The 14,223-nt window shown below is 40.2% G+C and overlaps 1 protein-coding gene across 1 annotated transcript in view; it reads right to left on the minus strand.

The window, feature by feature from the left end:
* Positions 1-14,223, minus strand: part of Hml (hemolectin) — a 183,121-nt gene that overhangs the window by 23,177 nt on the left and 145,721 nt on the right. Inside the window, exons 66-75 of the mRNA XM_080268005.1 lie at positions 13,834-14,127; positions 11,328-11,511; positions 10,776-10,850; positions 10,338-10,511; positions 9,304-9,431; positions 8,964-9,089; positions 7,412-7,638; positions 6,068-6,267; positions 3,807-4,126; positions 1,837-2,037 (exon numbers count right to left, since the gene is read on the minus strand). Coding sequence (XP_080124131.1) covers positions 1,837-2,037; positions 3,807-4,126; positions 6,068-6,267; positions 7,412-7,638; positions 8,964-9,089; positions 9,304-9,431; positions 10,338-10,511; positions 10,776-10,850; positions 11,328-11,511; positions 13,834-14,127 — 1,929 coding nt within the window. The remainder of the gene's footprint in view (positions 1-1,836; positions 2,038-3,806; positions 4,127-6,067; positions 6,268-7,411; positions 7,639-8,963; positions 9,090-9,303; positions 9,432-10,337; positions 10,512-10,775; positions 10,851-11,327; positions 11,512-13,833; positions 14,128-14,223) is intronic.

A 14,223-nucleotide genomic window follows, 5' to 3' on the forward strand; every position in this document is an offset into this window, starting at 1 on the left:
GCTCCAACATGCTTGCATTCATCAGCCCTGGTCATCTAATGGCAGCTCTCCACACTGCTCAATCTCCATAAAATTTATTAACAAAATTGAATTACCAGGTTTTATTACTGATTTATTAGATTTGATTAAATGACCTGAAACAAAGTAACAGAGCGTGACCTCAGGGATTGGGAACTGAACAGGGAGGCTGTCAGAGATCGAGTAGTGTAGAAACCTGCCATTAGGTGACCAAGGCCGACACATGCAAGCATGTTGGAGCATTAAAATATATGATACAATACGAACTTTTTACTGTGAGAACTCCTCTCATCCACTACCCATGCTTCTCTCAATCTCACCATACATATCACAGGCATATTAGACAAAATGTCCTCACAGAGCACTGGCATGCTGTGCCCAATCTCTAACCCTGGCCTATGACTGACCTGTACCAAAATTAAATCAATTCTTTCCATACTGAAGCACAATATATGGACCACAAATCAGATCAGGCATTCATGAGATATTTTGTGTCAACATTAACACCTACAAACTTATACAGAAACAGATTCAATAACAACAGCTACAACTAATGCACTGTTAATAATGGTCAGACAAACTTCCACGCCATTCTCCCAAGCATTCTTCTTTACTACATGCACATAATCCATAAGGATCTTTTTGACATGATTTCTAGTCTCTCTATACCATGTATATTTATAGACATCATCATCATCATCATCATTATCTAATCCAGTGTTGCCCCATAAGGAGCATAGGAACCTGGGGCTAGGTAGGTTGGTCCTGACATTTAAGATGAGAGTGACCAGCCCTACTCATCCCTGAGTGGCATTATGTGTGCAATAAACCCCAACCACCATGGGTGGTCCTGACATTTAAGATGAGAGTGACCAGCCCTACTCATCCCTGAGTGGCATTATGTGTGCAATAAACCCCAACCACCCCATGGATATAAAATTGCACCAGCTCAATCCAATTAGAGCACCTTAATTGCCCACTAAACCACCAGGCGCCATAATTTGGTTATATGGTTGCCACCCAGTATAGTTAATGACTTCCTGGTGTACAGGAAACCATTTGCCTTGTTACTCAATGTAGAGTCACCTGTAGACAAAAAGAAGAGGAAAGAATGGAAGACAGAAAGACAGAAGAGGAAGGAAGGACAGAAGGAAGAAAGAGAGGAAAAGGCAGGTACCCAAGAGCAGCACTACATCGAGTGAGTGGATGGTGAGTGCCCCCACCTATCACTTATTTAGACATAAAAAAATAGAATTATTTATGTCTAACCTACTCTCCTGACCAATTCTTGCTGTCCATTATTTGTCTCCTCAGGACTCAGCAATGACCCACAATATACCATTGACAGAGCCCATATTTCACTCTTCCATTCACATCATTAATACAAAGAATGAGTTGTTGTTGTTGCTGCATAATTCTGGTCTGACAGGTCATGAAGACCCATCAAACATAGATTAACATTGCTTTCATGGGGCCAATCTAAGGTTCTAAGGTTCCTGGATGGATGCTACATTTGTTTCTCTCCACCCAGTTAACAGTGGCAGCACAGTAGGTTCCACATCATCCCGTAATTTGGTTATACTGGTTAGCACCAGCATTGTAAATGGATTCCTGGGTTACAGGAAACATTCGGCTTGTCACTCAGTGTAGAATCACCTATGGAGGAAGTAGACAGCACTGCATCAAGTGAATGGAATATGGTCACCACCACCTACTGTACCATTACTGGCAGAAGAATAAGTAAAAACACAGAACAAGTCAGGTTGAAATAACAAAATACAATACATCAAACACCACCATACAGAAAAAAAATCACACCTGTGATGGGTCTGGCTGTTCCAGGGCTAACCAGGACAAGCGATGAGGGAAGGCCATCACCTCAGACCCATCCACTGTCACTACCACTTCCCCTGCCACCACTGCCATCATGTGAACCTCATGGAGCCCGTAAAGAATAATAACTGTATCCGTGCATACTGTCACAGGCTCTGGTGTACACTGCTTGTTGTGTGTGATAACCTGGGTAGAAAGGGGTCATATGATTTACACCTGTTATCTGCTGTCTTTGATCTGAACAGGGTATTACTTCTTCAGCCTGAGGAAATCATAATTATTTTTTTTAGGTCAGGATACTAACCTCGAAGTAAAGGGGTCAATGAAAGTTGTATCTAGTCCTCCCCCCTCCCCAGTTCAAGAAATCATTCCTAAACTTAATTAAATCACAATATAACAAAATGAAAAAGACATCTTCAGGTTGAATGGGCTAAAAAATTAATCCCTTCAGCATTAAATAATTTTCCTAACCTGAAGAAAATTGTCAAGCATTACCTATAATTAAAAAAAACACTGACTTCAGGCTGAAGACCTTAATTATCTAAAAAAAATAAATAAATAAATACTGTACTCTGCATCCTCTGGGGATCTCACTGGAGATGACTCAGACAAAAAATTTTCCATGCTACTTAAAACCATAAGACTAGTCTCTCTCTCTCTCTCTCTCTCTCTCTCTCTCTCTCTCTCATTCTCTCTCTCTCTCTCTCTCATTGCTGTACCAGGTTTCTCATTCAACCACTATGAGTTAATGCTTTGGTGGATTTCTTCTCCAGCCAAAGGTTAGTTAAGTGGCTTCCAGGAGATCCACCTTCAGAGCATTATATTGCTCAATGAGTCATGGTACTTTTGTCCTGCTACCCCTGTACATACTGTATCTCTCTGTAAGAAAGTTTTCCTAAATGTCTTGCTCTTTAACTTCTATAGCCTTAGTACATTTTTTTTTCCACCCCACATTTTCTAGCATCAAAACTTGTGCTGCTGTATACAGTCCTCATCTGCAATGATTTAAACATCTGCATTAACTTTGTAACTGACTTTCTAAACCGAAAGTTGTCAATCTGGTTCCAGACCTCCTCAGTCAATACAGTCAATTCTAATTTTTACTAAAGTCTCACAAACTACCATACTCTGTGCCTCCAACTCAAATACATTATTTTCTCCCTTCTACACACCTGATTCCACAGTCCCATCCTCCATGTTTCTTTTAGTGACCTTAAGCCTGTGGACCCACATGTCCCCTTAAAGCACTAGCCAGTACCATAGTCTCGCCACCATCCATTCCCCAGCATTATACACTGGATCATCCCAAAAGATACCATCAACATCATCATCTAGTTCATCCAACAAGACACAAGCAAATATCACTGACAGTATTTTCTTTCCAACTAAAAGTTCCAATATTATCTTTCTTTCACATCTTAGTCACATTCACCCATCAATCAGCCAACAAGAACCCTACTTCTCTAAACCATCATACTATCCTTTTCAATAATGCTTATATCTGTCATACTTACCACTAATCATTTAATTTAACTTCCTGTCCAGTGCATTTTTTGAACACAAGACACATCTGTTCTCCTCCTATTCTTTTGTCACAACCAACTGTTTTACTTTTCCCTTCACACTTCCCAGGTTCAAGGTATAGTAGCTAACCCCAGTCTATGGGGCTATTTAGGTCCTTTTCCCTTTAGAATGACATACAGTACTCTCATTTTTCAATTACCTGTATGATGTAGATAGTGATGAGGCACGGACACCACCCAAAGCAGTGTCAGACTACTGAGAAAGAAGTGGCAGCTCAAGGTCTTGTGCCTCTGATGCACACAGGGCACCACGACTTGGCCAGACTCAAGAGTGGTATGGTAATTGACACCATCACCTCCATCTCAGTCTGTCTGCCATATTTTCCCAGCATCCTCTATAAGGGTAATTATATGTAAATATCATCCACTCACCTGGAATTTATGCTGTCCCCGAAGATTTTTGTCCCTGGCAGCTACATAGGAGCATTCCCCATTGAATGTGAAGTTGCGACGGTCAAAGGTAGTATAGTGTGGGTCACCATAGCCCTCACATACACAATCTCGGCATGACTCTGGGGTTACACAACGCCCAGCTTTCCGTACTAACCCAGGGGTGCAGAAGCACCCTGGGGTACATGATCCACTCTCTTCTGCGCACTGTTTGGCTTCTTCTGTATGCAAATTCTCACAACTCTGCTCACATTTGGTTCGGTAGCAGTCCTGATAAACTTCACCAGGTCCACATTCTTGGTCTAAAAATTATATGAACAGAGTGAGTCAAATGTGCAAAACTTTTAGGTTGGTAAAAAAAAAAAAAAAAAAAAAAATGCTGTATATCATCATTATCATCATCATCATCATCCAAATCCTATCTACCACTAACATTAGGTGATACAGATCTAGGAGGAGGAAAGCACATTAGTATAGCAACCAACAGAGTCCCCAGTGAAACGGACCATACAACTGTTCATGCATTGCCTTCAAAATTTTTGTTCCACCTTACTACTTTTGTGGAAAAAAAAAAAAATCATTATGCCTGTGGAACACACAACATACGATGTTGCATTTCTTCAAAGCATATGTGCATGTGTGTGTGTGCGTGTGTGTGTGTGACAGAGAGAGAGAGAGGGGTCATTTGTGTCTCAGGTCTTTGTGGTGCCATCTCCCTCATTTATCTTCTCTCCTTCGTTTCTCCTCTAGTTTGCTAAGTCACTGCTGCCAGGTATGTCTCCCTCCCAGTCTCCCCACTCTCCCCCACCCCTGCTATCGCACTGCCTGTGTGGCCCACTCTCTACACTCTCACTGTGTCTGTTGCCCTGAACGCAAATCAGCACTGCAACTCCCATCGCCTTACCTTCCTACATATATGATGTTTGATGTCCCATTTTTTACCAGTAGTATTGTTTATGAGGATAATAGCATTACCTATGGCATATTTGTGTCAGTCTCTATTGATTAAGTAAGGTAAATGAGAGTTTGAGTTTGGCCTGGAACGCATCTCTGGCTTTTCTTCAGTATCTCATGGGAAACACTGCTTAGATATCCGGCAACTCACTGTCCAAACACTCCCAGTGGTACACAACACGGCCGGATATCGGGGTATGCCTGTATTGTGAAAGTGACAAACAAGGACTGCACTTCTATGTGGATACTGTCATCTGAGGGGGAAGTTTTGAGAGTCTGAATAATGTATGTATGGGCCATTTCACTGGGTACCCAAGTGAGTTTCTCCTGCCTTCAATCTTACTGAGTCTGAGTCCGATGCAACTCATTTATGACAATGCAAAACATGGATAAGATGAAAATGATAATAAAGGAATGCTCAACACAGATGATGTTATTGCATATATTAACAAGTCTCACAATATTTTCATATGACTACTAACAGCAATGGCATCACTGAAAGCCCTTCTTTATAAATTTGTGCACTGGTTAATATCCATCCATCACCAATCCTACATTGCCCCGGGAGGAGCATAGAAGCCCGGGGCTAGGCAAGTTGGTCCTGACATTTAAGATGAGAGTGACCAGCCTCATTCATCCCTGAGTGGCATTATGTGAGCAATAAACCCCAACCACCCCTTCGATATAAACCTTCACCAGCTCAATTCGACTGGAGTGTCTTAATTACCCACTAATCCAACAGGCGCCATAATTTGGTTATATGGTTACCACCCAGGATAGTAAATGGTTTCCTGGTGTACAGGAAACCATTTGGCTTGTCACTCAGAGTTGTCACCCGTAGGAAGAATGAAGAGGAAAGAATGAAAGAAAGAAAGGCAGAAGAGGGAGTGTAAAGTCACCTGTAGGAAGATGGATCAGGAAAGAATGAAGTAAAGAAAGACAGAAGAGGAAAGAAGTAAATAAGGAAGGAGGAGAGGAAATGGCAGGCACCCAAGAGCAGCATTACATCGAGTGAGTGGATGGTGAGCGCCCCCACCTATCATCCACTGGCCAATATAATAAAAGAAAAAAACAAAAGATCAATAAGTATGATAATGATACCGTAATCCAAATGTCCGGAACGGGCTGTCAAGCCCCAAGCCCTAATGGTATGGATGAGGTGATTTTGGATAATGTATAGATGGCTGATGGACTGATAACCTGTTATTCTAACACATGTTATAACTTCAACTGTAATGTGTATATTATTTTCCTCAACCCATATTTTACAGCATTACAATAGCACTCACAGCACTTTGTAGTGATACGCCAGTCCGATATCTGAGCAGATGGATTAAGCTCTAGGCAGCGTGTAACATAGCGGGTGAGGGACTGGCACATGCACTGCTCCTCTTCTTTCTCTGACAGGCAGGAACACATAATATCCACACAACTCTTCATGAAGTGTGCTGGGTCAGCAGATGAATGACACACCGTGAATGGCTCAGATCTTCATTGGAGATGAGGAGAAAAACCATACAGTATAACATACAGTAAATAACACAACACACATATACGCAAAGGGTTACTGAATCTTTAAGAACAATCTCTACTGCAACAAAGAGACTGAAAAAATTTTGCTTCCATCAAAGTCTGATTTCACCCAAAGTCCATTTTCTGCCAAAAGGAGGCTGTGAAACAACCTGAAATGAAAATGTTGCTCTGACTCAGTCTTCACTAACAAGACAGTGGAGTATTGGGAAAAAAACAAAACATTTTTGTTATTGTTGTTGTTGCTGTTATTACTGCTATTGTTGTGGCCCCAGACTCATCCGGACATGAATGTGATGGACTGCAAGCTGAAACTGTCCATCTCCCTTGTCTATCATTTGTTTCTAGGGGAACAGAGAGGGAGCTGAAGGACATTTAACACTTATTGCCACCACAGGAAGGTGTTCCTCTTCAGTACCACCATTTCTGTGACTCAATATACTATATAAAGATACCAAATGCTACTGTGCCTAAGCTCCTTAAACTGATACTATTACTAATGAATTCAAGTATTTTATACTGGCTAATAACAAAATACTGGCCTGACCACTATTACTGGCAAATTTAAGTATTAGATTCAAGAGCTAATAACAAAAGATTTTGTTCCAATGTGAGAAATCCTAATAGTAAGAAGCTTAAAAAAAAAAAAAAAAAACTTTCTTCAGCAACCCTCTGTTCAGTTAACACCAGATAAGTTACTCAGTCAAGAGTTATCCTAGCAGTCAGGGGGCTGAAGACCTCTTTACATAACACAATTTAGCAAAGAAAAAAAATGAAAGACAGTGAATTTGGAGGCAATTTGTGGAAGAATATTTCAGTCACTTTACAACTAACTCTGAGGTCTATTAACACTCTCTCATGTGTGCTGTGCTTGGCCAGACACAAAGAATTATGCAAAAAAAAATAACAACCAAATAATGACACTTACTAAGCTAATTTCCAACACCCAAAATTATTTAAGTAATCCTGAAATAACCCGCCAACAAGTATGTTATCAACTCTATGATCACCTTAAAAATTCCTAAGACTGAACTCTGTTGATAAAGAAAAGAGAACAGCATATTATGTGACTGAAAAACTGTGTATCAGAATGCAATACTCACTGAACTTTGTTGCACAGATCGAATGCTTTGCTGACCAATTCTGAGGGGCATTTCAGTTTGGGATGACACTTGTCACCATCAAGAGACCAAGAGTCACCATATTCATGCACTGTAGTGGCCACTGTACCATCAGGCATGACACGGTCACTATAGGGGGTGGAAACACTAGGGTCTTCAGAGAAGAATCCACACAAGCCATCCACTGTGTTCACTATGTGTGGGTCGAGCTGGAGAGGGAAGGCTGAGATTAGAAGTGTGAAATCATTCTGTATAATACAGTGAGTCCTTGAGTAAAGTGCCATAATGTAGTTTTTTTTTTTTTTTTGTAATACTATGGTGAGTAAAAGTAAGCCTCTTTTCTTGACATGGGATCTACAACTTCTATACCTCTCTCTTATTCATTTTCGAGTTATACCCAACGGTTACAAATGAAAACAATATGAGAAAATTCAGTAAACGAGGATGTACACAAGAAATTTGCATCCCTCACCCTCTTATCACTTGCCAAGACACATGCCCATGAAGCAATTTTGGCCTCTGTACAGCTGTCATAAGAGTTACCGTAGTTTTGCTCTCTCTTTCTCAGTCCAGCAGTGGTGGTGCAAGCAGAATGAAATTTCTGCTAAATGTGGGCCCCTCATGATTTTTTCAGAAGATTAAGGGTGATGATGATGGTGTAAGGGGAATCTATGCATGCTTATCTCATGTGTAACAATAAATACAGTACAATGTTTCTTTTTGTTGTCTTCATAAATACTTTTTTTATGCAAGGAAGAAGGAACCAAAGTATACAAGCCCACAATTTTGTTCCCTCCAAGAAAAAAGATAAAAAAAAAATAACTCTGCCAAATTAAAAATTCATTAATTTTGAGATGCCTGAACATATTATATGAAAAGACTGGAAGTCATAGGCAATAGGAAATTTAGACAGAGGAAGGCAGTTCAAGAGTTGATCTGTTGCATACATGAAAGGCTAGGAGTACCCGTTAACTCTTGCATGAACTGAACTGAACTGAACTGCATGCATTTCAAATTGCCAATGGTCGGATCGGCAAGTGATGCACAACTCGATTTTCCAGGGTATGTCTCCTAGTCTGTATCATCGAAAGAGCAAATTGCTGGTTTTCAATTCACTGATTATCAGGGTATGCCTGTACAATATCTGGCTGTATTTGAGAACCTGAACGAGCATATTCCATTTTATACATGATCAGTGTTCTGGGATAGCACATCACAGGTAAGTTGGATATATTCTGCTACTGCCCATACTGTACTTCCACATTACTGTTAAAGAGTATTTACAATTTTTCATTTCTTCCATTTCCCAATTCCCTAATCAACTACACTTCAAATCATACTCTTTTGGCACACTAAATCATGATTTTCAATAGAAAAATCCAAACTCTCCCCCCTCCCATACAGAATACTCTATTTTTACCAGTATTCACCTTCAGCTTCTTCCTTCTACATCTTCTATTACTGCTTCTTACTCATATGCTATAAGAAGAGCCAGTAACTACCACCCACTACACTTAATATACTTAATACTCACAGTTATATTGACATTCATTTCTGCATTCCACTGCACAGTGAAACTGTGTTTAAGCGACTCAAAGTAAATTAAGTTGCCCACACGGGTAATACTGAAAGAGTTGGTAGTTGTTCCAATTCGTTGAGCCTGGGGAAATAAAAAAAAAAAAAAGATTATTAAGCTAGAGCATAAATTCCTGATTACTTGGACACAACAGTCAGCAAATAATATGAATTTCACAAATCATATTTTATGAATATGATGAAAGAAGTATAATAATCTTGACAGTACCACACATAGAAAGATCTCATATCCTCCTATCTGCAAGAGATAAGTCACACAATATTCCCACAAAACTTACCTGAGTAACAGAGTAGACATGGTTATCCCAATTCACTTGCAAGTCAGGACGTAAAAGCAATTCCTTAGTTTCCTGAGTGATGTTGAGATATCGGTCACATAGTTCACCATGTGAGCAGTTGCTGTGCACTAAAAAGAGAAGAACCAAAGGAGATATTGTATCATATTGTATCATTTATAAGGGTTCTAATATGTCTGCATGCATCAGCCTTGGTAAAATAATAGTGGCTCTCAATGCTGCTTGATCTTTGGCAACCTCTCTATGTCGCTTGATCTCTGGTAATCTCCGTATTAAGACCCACATCCCTGAAATTGCACTCTATGGCCTCATCCCAGGTCTTTTGGGGCTGCCTCTTGCAATCCTAACCCCGACATTCACACTTCTTACTTTCAGCACTCATCATCCTTCACCTGCTCAACATGCTCAAACCATCTAAACAGTTATGAAGAAAAGTCTCTTAGATAATAAAGTGGTTAACAGGGATGGTTTGGAACCTCTTAAGCTAGTAAGTCTTCCCTTAACCAAATAAAAGTGCTTAGCAGCAGCTAAAATACTGGACAATGATCCCTTGGTTATCACACATTTGGTTAAAGAAGTTTTTGTTATCACGGCTGGATAAAAATCTGCACTCCAGCCATTATTGTGCAGTTTTTGATGGAAAAAATTTGTTACTGTGCACCTGAGCTTGATGACAGCATATTATCTGAAGAAACTGAGAAGATGGCTGAGAGTTGAAAGCAGAAGTCTGAGATGGTTTGAACACATTGAAAGAACAGACCACCAGAGTTGGGTAAACAACTGTAGTACTGAGGTACCAGGCAGTCAATGGACTGATAGACAAAGGAAGATTCTGGGATGAGGGACTGTGTGCTGATTACAGATCTAATGATATTACTTGTGAGCTGATACAGACGAAACAATGATGGATGATTTCTTTCTGATACATGGGAAACAGACATAAAACTGAAAATGACGATGATGATGATGATGATGAAAAAATGATGACTGAAAGTTAAAACCAGACTATGACCCACCTGACACAGACCAGTCCCCTGCTAACTTATCTCGCACTAAGACATGGTTGCATAAACCCAGCTTAAAGCTGGAATCTGAGAAGGTGGAGAAAGAATCACCCTCTACTTGGCACTCAGGACGCATAGTCCGTGGCAGAGCTGTGGTGGTGGTGGGAGGAGGGCTACCTATGGGCTCTGTGGGCATGAAACAAGCAAGATATGTATGGTTTAAAAACGTATATAATAGCTGTTTTCACTTACATGATTGTAACTAGTGCGGAAGGTTTGGATTACTGTAAGTTCATTTCACAATTACAACAGAATTAAAATGGAGGAAAGATTAATGACAACATAACAAAACAGAAAACTTCAGACATACTGTATTATCTTATGTCATGGGGGACAGGAAGAAAATACATGTTCAGGTAAGGACTGCATATAAAACAAATGACTACTTACTGCAATCAAAGATGTGGCATTCTTCTGTCGGATTGGTCAGGTAGAATTCCTCATTTGTCTTACAGATTGGCATTACTGTCTGTCAAGTGGAGAAATAACTCAATTATAATAACCCCAAGCTGATCAAGGATAGAAATTATGCAGCATCATTCTCAAAAAGATAATAATTTTTATGCAGTTGTACTAAATAGTATTAATGTCAACAAATGCACATTAACCCCTGCCAGGCTGTTTTTTTGTAAGGTAGTTTACCTTCTCCGAGCCACTGTTTTATAATCAATGTAAACTGCACTTCATATGAAGCTTGCAACTTAGCCCATGCAGACCTTTGCTGGACCTCAAATGAGGTCTCCAGCTTGGCAAGGGTTAAGAAGCACATCACATCATATATTTATCACACATGCTGGACAAGATAATACATACTGTAGATCCAGATATGGAGGCAGGGTATTACAAGCTTAGCTCAAATCCTGTACACTACAACTAGGCAAACACATACAATAACAGTGCCTATAAATTGTAACTTTGCACACAATGCTAAAAGAATTATACTTACTGGTGGACATGTGGAAACCAGTGGTGCTGGTGTGGTGGTGAAAGCTGGGGTGGTTACTCTGACACATGTGTACTGAGGGCAAGTGGTGCTCTCTGCATTCTGAATGTACATGACCTGCATGTCCTCTGGGCATTCCACAGGTGGACATACTGTTGTTGTGGTGATGGGCATACACTCAAACTGGTCATGGGAGATGATAATGACAACCATCTGAACACTGCACAAAGAATTTTAGATCTTCCACTACATTTACTAGTACTGAATTGTGTAAATTGTTTATCTAAACAGCAATTAAACACAGGCCAATTACCTGATATCTCAAATACTCTGTATCAAAAGTTTATGACCAGCTGTTAAGTGGATATACAGTACAACTTCCCAAATCCAAACATCCAATTTCCAAAAACTTCCTATTTCCAAAATATTTTCTGATGCAATAGGAGGGTATTATCTGTCCTAACACAGTCAATGAATATTTGAAAACCACATTACTTGTAGACAGTACAGTATAACAGATGATACATTACTAAGACAAGGTACTTCATGGCATTTAATGTTCAACGTACTGTATGGCTTTTTTTTAATTTTCCATAAAGCCTTAAAATTCATGCATTTCTATCTGAGAGCTTGTACTGTACTGATATTAATCCTTCATTGCCATGCCTTCTGTGAAATCTTGTGCACTCCATGCCAAGTTGTTGTTGTTTTTTTTCTCCAATTCTTTCAGTAGAAAAGCTGCAGCTTTGGTATGATCATTGACAATGCTGGATGCAGCTGTGTGCCAACTCAGAAGCAAAGTGCAATACTATGAAGGGAATCATAGCTGATTTTCTTATTTTGATTTACAAAAAGTTATACGTACGGTAGTGTCTCTCTTTCTCTCTCTCTCTCTGACTGGAGCCAGTGGGAAAAAAAAAAAGCCAAACCCTTGTCTTACTGGAGACACACGCACACACACACACAAAAAAAGCCAAGCCCTTGTCTTGTGTGTTTCTGTCAACTCTATCCAATAAACCCAATCCCTATCAATTCCTTACTCTCAATTTCCATACCTTATTTCTCAGTCTCTCATACAATTCCACCATCCACCAACCTTCTTCTGGGACTATCATGTCTCCCTGTACCTTCAAAACCCACATACAGTAAAACCTCGATATAATGGACTTCAATAGACTGGAATTCGCTTTTATTGGACTCGAGGAGCTACCAGACTAAATTCCTACATATCACAAAAAGTCCAGTAAAGCCAGAAGCAGTCTGGACTGCCTGACCATTTCAGCTATGTTCAGCACAATAAAGTAAATAATAGACATGTTTATCAGTGTACAGTACAGTATAATTATATGTCACACCATTTGATTAATGTAGTGAAGTTATAACACAGTACAGTACTGCAATGGTAGTTAACACAATTTAAAAACCATTCATGCGATCCGAACTAATGTCTGATATATAAGAAAAAGTCTGGATTAGCAGGGGGAAGTCCGGATGTTGCTTTTATCGGAATTTCGCATTTTTCAGAATGGTTTGGGCCCCAATTAGTCCATTATAGTGAGGTCTTACTGTACTGTATAACTGTTCCACTAACCTATCTATATCCATTCTCACCCTATTACTGAGCATTCTAAGCCCACTCTCTTCTACACTATGATCAACAGACTTCCTTGTTGCTTAGCTTTTATGAACCATTTCATTTCTTACCCAATCATCACTACACAAACGTTCCTGATATCTTACTCATACTTTCCTTACTCCTGACTTTTCACACTTATGCCAAACCAAATTCTAACATCCTTACATCAGTGTGGGCACCATCACACCTCCATGCAATCCTCTTGCAATTCCACACTCAGATCTTTATTTGGTACGAAGGTCTTCATTGCACCAGCCATCTTTCTTCCCAGAGTAATTCTACTCTCCACTTTCTTTACACATTTAATATATAAATTGTAGCTTTTCAGATACCAGATCCAGAGAGGCTATTAAATTAAACTACTGTACTATACAGTATTTCAAGAGTGGTAGGTGGTGGTGACCATCATCCACTCACTTGATGTAGTGCTACCTACATCTTCCTTCACCATTACCATTCTTTTTCTTTGTCTGCCCTCCTCTCTTTGCCTTTCTTTTCCTTCCCATCACTAGCCTCTTCTTTCCACTTCAGCCGGCTCTACATTAAGAGACAAGTCTAATGGTTTCCTGTAACCCAGGAAACCATCTACAACACCGGGTGGTAACCACATAAACAGATCATGTGGTGAAGTGGAGCCTACTATAATGCCCCTGTTAACTGGGTGGAGAGATGCAAATGCAGCATCCAGCATCCACCCAGAAACCAAATCTCCACATTTTTCCCTGAGCCTCACTGTAGCGAGACACCATCAACCACAAGGGAACATCGGTTCAATCTACAGGTTGGGCCCAGCAGGGGTGGTTGCTTGCCTGTGGTTGATGGGTCTGCTCTGATCAACAACAAAAACAACTGTATTTCAACAAGCTTACCTGAGGACAAAGGTCCAGCGGCACTCTTGAGTCAGCAAAGAACACCTTATAACCTGGTGGGCAGGCAGGAGTTGGGCAGGAGGAGGTTTGTGGGGTCTCAGTGACACATTGGTACTGGAAGCAAATGCTCTGATCTGTGTCTTTTGATACTTGAGAGAACTCTTGTGCAATGTAGTCCATATACTCAGCATCTTTCATTGTGTAGCCAGGAGGGCAGGATGGTGGTGGGCATGTGGGTGGCTCCTCAGTGGTAGGAGGAGGTGAACATTCATACTGAGGACAGGCTTCTCCATCCTGAAAACCGCCACAGTAACCAGCTAATTCTAATGGAATTATATATGTATAATATTTATATACAGTATACATATGTGACATTCTGTGGAAGAAGGG

The sequence above is a fragment of the Coenobita brevimanus genome, chromosome 26, assembly GCF_032717465.1.
Source record: "Coenobita brevimanus isolate Jiangsu-jjx chromosome 26, ASM3271746v2, whole genome shotgun sequence".
NCBI classification, from domain to species: domain Eukaryota; kingdom Metazoa; phylum Arthropoda; class Malacostraca; order Decapoda; family Coenobitidae; genus Coenobita; species Coenobita brevimanus.